The 3,639-nt window shown below is 53.3% G+C and overlaps 3 protein-coding genes across 3 annotated transcripts; all 3 read right to left on the bottom strand.

Moving 5' to 3' along the window:
• On the bottom strand, positions 1-789 carry DQ04_13651020 (surface antigen 2 (CA-2); the record flags this gene model as incomplete). Its single annotated transcript, XM_009317001.1, has 1 exon — positions 1-789. A coding segment is annotated over one exon (789 nt), but the record flags the coding sequence as incomplete, so codon positions are not given.
• Positions 790-907: 118 nt separating this feature from the next.
• DQ04_13651010 (hypothetical protein) lies at positions 908-1,501 on the bottom strand (the record flags this gene model as incomplete). Its single annotated transcript, XM_009317000.1, has 1 exon — positions 908-1,501. One exon carries the CDS (start codon positions 1,499-1,501, stop codon positions 908-910), a length of 594 nt encoding a protein of 197 aa, XP_009315275.1.
• A 434-nt stretch (positions 1,502-1,935) lies between these two features.
• On the bottom strand, positions 1,936-2,370 carry DQ04_13651000 (hypothetical protein; the record flags this gene model as incomplete). Its single annotated transcript, XM_009316999.1, has 1 exon — positions 1,936-2,370. One exon carries the CDS (start codon positions 2,368-2,370, stop codon positions 1,936-1,938), a length of 435 nt encoding a protein of 144 aa, XP_009315274.1.
• Between the last annotated feature and the right edge of the window lie 1,269 nt (positions 2,371-3,639).

The raw sequence follows: 3,639 nt of genomic DNA, 5'->3' as shown, positions 1-3,639 counted from the left end.
TGATGGCTTGTCGCCTCCGGCTTGCTGCCCAAACGGTGCGGGCTTGTCGCCCCCGGCTGGCTGCCCAAACAGTGCGGGCTTGTCGCCTCCGGCTGGCTGTCCAAACAGTGCTGGTTTGTCGCCCCCGGCTGGCTGTCCAAACGGTGCTGGCTTGTCGCCCCCGGCTGACTGCCCAAACGGTGCGGGCTTGTCGCCTCCGGCTTGCTGTCCAAACGGTGCAGATTTTTCATTTTTCTTTGTTGATGGCACAATATCTGTTGTTTCTTGTGTCAGTACTTGTTGCACTGAAAGTTGCTCGTCCGCCGTGTAACCGGACGGTGGAGGAGTTTGTAGCCGTTGTGGTTGAATTGCTTGTTGTGTAGTCTGTATGGCCTTGTAGCTTGGGTGCTGTTTCTTGTAGTACTGTGGAGTGTACCCAATCGCAAACAAATTTATTGGATAGTGCTCTTTCCCAGCTACCCTGTGCAGCCCACGAGTCACGTCTGTACTTAGTTTTTTACAGTGTGAAAAGAGGGATTCTGCTCCAAGGATAACGTTTGCTGCGGTTGGCTTGCACTCATCGATGCCGACATCCATGTTCGTTTGTTGTAGGCTTCTTAAATGAGGTTCTTGGAGTGCAGTGATATCTACCCCTAGTGAGGGAATCTGCTCCGTTGTGAGGCGGTGAGCATTTATACGCAGCCTTCTAATCTGTTGACAAAGTAACTGAACACTACTCACACCAGATGATGTGAAATCGCCGTGCACTTCTTCACAAATTGCATCGAGTCGCGTAGGATAGGATTGCATTTTCTCGGATGTAGAGAACAGCAAAAAAAAATTTATATGACGGCAATGACTGTAACAGAAGGCAAGTACCACACTCACAAAAGTGCTTTTGTTGTGCAACATGAAACAAGGTTAAACATCAATAATCCTTACGAAACGCATTCGCCAAGTGGGCCCGCACAGTCCTAGAGTGCCCAACGTTCTCCTCTGCGCGCCGACCCCCGATCACATTACTGTTCTTGGAGGCTTGTGGCAAACCAACGGAAACATCCCCAACTTTTCCCTCTACAGAAATGCGCCACAACTCTATTTCGCTTTTTAAATCTGATATTAAATCTCTTCGCAACGTACCCACTATCTGCTCAAAAGCACTCAGAAGTGATGCCATGTCTCCCTTCCTATCCACATCTCCACTTTTTTTCACGTTTCCCTCAGTTTCTTCATCTGATTCATTAGAATATCCAAACACGTATTCTGTCTTTTTCATCACACCAGGAAGAGCAGAAGCATCACAATTGAATGGAGGATGCTGCCTAAAACTGCCATCAGAGGCCTCAGCAGCATACTCTTCGTCTTCCGAAGGAATTAAAGGCGACACAAAAACAGATTGACGACAACGCCCTTCATTCGGTGCTTCAAATGAGCCCTTTACATCGATGGAAGAGCGACACCCCATGATATTCTCAATAGAATAAGCCTGTACTCCATCCACGCCTCTCGACAAAACCCCCATGGACACGTCTATCTCAGAAACAGGTGAATTAACACCTCTACACATTACCACAGGCAGAATCGATGTCTCCCCAACGTCCACAACAGGTGGAGCACCAAACGCGCTCTTGAACGGTGACGCAGCGGGTGCCTTGGCAGTCTCCGAAGCGGACGGCGCACCAAACACACTCTTGAAGAGTGACGCAGCGGGTGCCTTGGCAGTCTCGGAAGCAGACGGCGCACCAAACGCACCCTTGAAGAATGACGCAGCGGGTGCCTTGGCAGTCTCGGAAGCAGACGGCGCACCAAACACACTCTTGGAGGGTGACGCAGCGGGTGCCTTGGCAGTCTCGGAAGCAGACGGCGCACCAAAGACGCTCTTGAACGGTGACGCAGCGGGTGCCTTGGCAGTCTCAGCAGCGGGCGATGCACCAGCTTTACCCTCGGTAGGTAAAGTCAGAGGCGCATTTGCACTGTAAGAGGTTGACGCCGNGAAGCAGGCGGCGCACCAAACGCACCCTTGAAGAATGGCGCAGCGGGTGCCTTGGCAGTCTCAGAAGCAGACGGCGCAGCAAAGACGCTCTTGAACGGTGACGCAGCGGGTGCCTTGGCAGTCTCAGAAGCAGGCGGCGCACCAAACGCACCCTTGAAGAATGGCGCAGCGGGTGCCTTGGCAGTCTCAGAAGCAGACGGCGCACCAAACACACTCTTGGAGGGTGACGCAGCGGGTGCCTTGGCAGTCTCAGAAGCAGGCGGCGCACCAAACGCACCCTTGAAGAATGGCGCAGCGGGTGCCTTGGCAGTCTCAGCAGCGGGTGATGCACCAGCTTTACCCTCGCCAGGTAAAGTCAGAGGCGCATTTGCACTGTAAGAGGTTGACGCCGTCACCATAGTGTTTGGGAAGGATTCTGAAACACTTTGGGGGGCGCAGTGTCCTGACGAAGGTTGCTGACCTATTTCCATGGTTGTACTGCTCTGCAGGGGTGGAGTNCGCAGCGGGTGCCTTGGCAGTCTCGAAAGCAGACGGCGCACCAAAGACGCTCTTGAACGGTGACGCAGCGGGTGCCTTGGCAGTCTCAGCAGCGGGTGATGCACCAGCTTTACCCTCGCCAGGTAAAGTCAGAGGCGCATTTGCACTGTAAGAGGTTGACGCCGCCACCATAGTGTTTGGGAAGGATTCTGAAACACTTTGGGGGGCGCAGTGTCCTGACGAAGGTTGCTGACCTATTTCCATGGTTGTACTGCTCTGCAGGGGTGGAGTCGTCGCCTTGCCCCTAGATACTTCAGCAGCCTCACATACCGTGGGTCCTCTGGGGGGTGCCAGGTAGAACGTGCATTTACGCCCACATGGCCAACAATCGCTCCTGACTTCAGTCTTCCCATTGAGATGAGCTCCAGAAAGCGGTTTGAGCTTATCGCACACACGACATCTCCACCCACTCGAACCCTCAACTGCCGATGGGGACTTTTTCTGTGCAGTTGCGTCTGTCAAAACAAGACACTGATGCTCATTTTTCTCGGTTGGAACCACCGGACAGCCAAACTCCGCAGCGCACTCAATGGCACCCACCACCTTGGCGACAGTTGCCACAGGTTTTTCATCAACCCTCAATGACTGCTTCTGGTCACACACAACTGACGCACCTGTTTGGCGTTTAAATGTAGTCTTTTTTGCACATGGCCAGCAATCTGAACGCACCTCAGTCCTACCGCGCAAATGCTCCCCGCTAAGACCCTTAGTTTTTCCACACACGGCACACTTCCATGAACCATCACCATCACCACCCATATCAACCCCCAAACTGTTCTTCGCCTCTTCGCTGTCCTTGCCAGCATTCTTCACAAAAGACGGCGAGTCTTTGGGTAACACAGTCGTCACAGTTGGTTGCCCACAAGAACTAGTCAAGGGAAATCCTGTAGAAACTTCATTACCAACAGTAGAGGAAAAAGCACAGCTTTTCGAAAAACCCTGCGGAGCTAGTGTCTTGGCAGAATCGGAAGCAGACGGCGCACCAAACGCACTCTTGAAGGGTGACGCAGCGGGTGCCTTGGCAGTCTCGGAAGCAGGCGGCGCACCAAACGCACCCTTGAAAAGTGGCGCAGCGGGTGCCTTGGCAGAATCGGAAGCAGACGGCGCACCAAACACGCTCTTGAAGGGTG

The sequence above is a fragment of the Trypanosoma grayi genome, assembly GCF_000691245.1.
Source record: "Trypanosoma grayi strain ANR4 Tgr_1365_V1, whole genome shotgun sequence".
Taxonomy (NCBI): Eukaryota; Euglenozoa; class Kinetoplastea; order Trypanosomatida; family Trypanosomatidae; genus Trypanosoma; species Trypanosoma grayi.
Note: the sequence above shows the minus strand (reverse complement) of the source record. Positions and strands in the feature narration are given on the sequence as shown.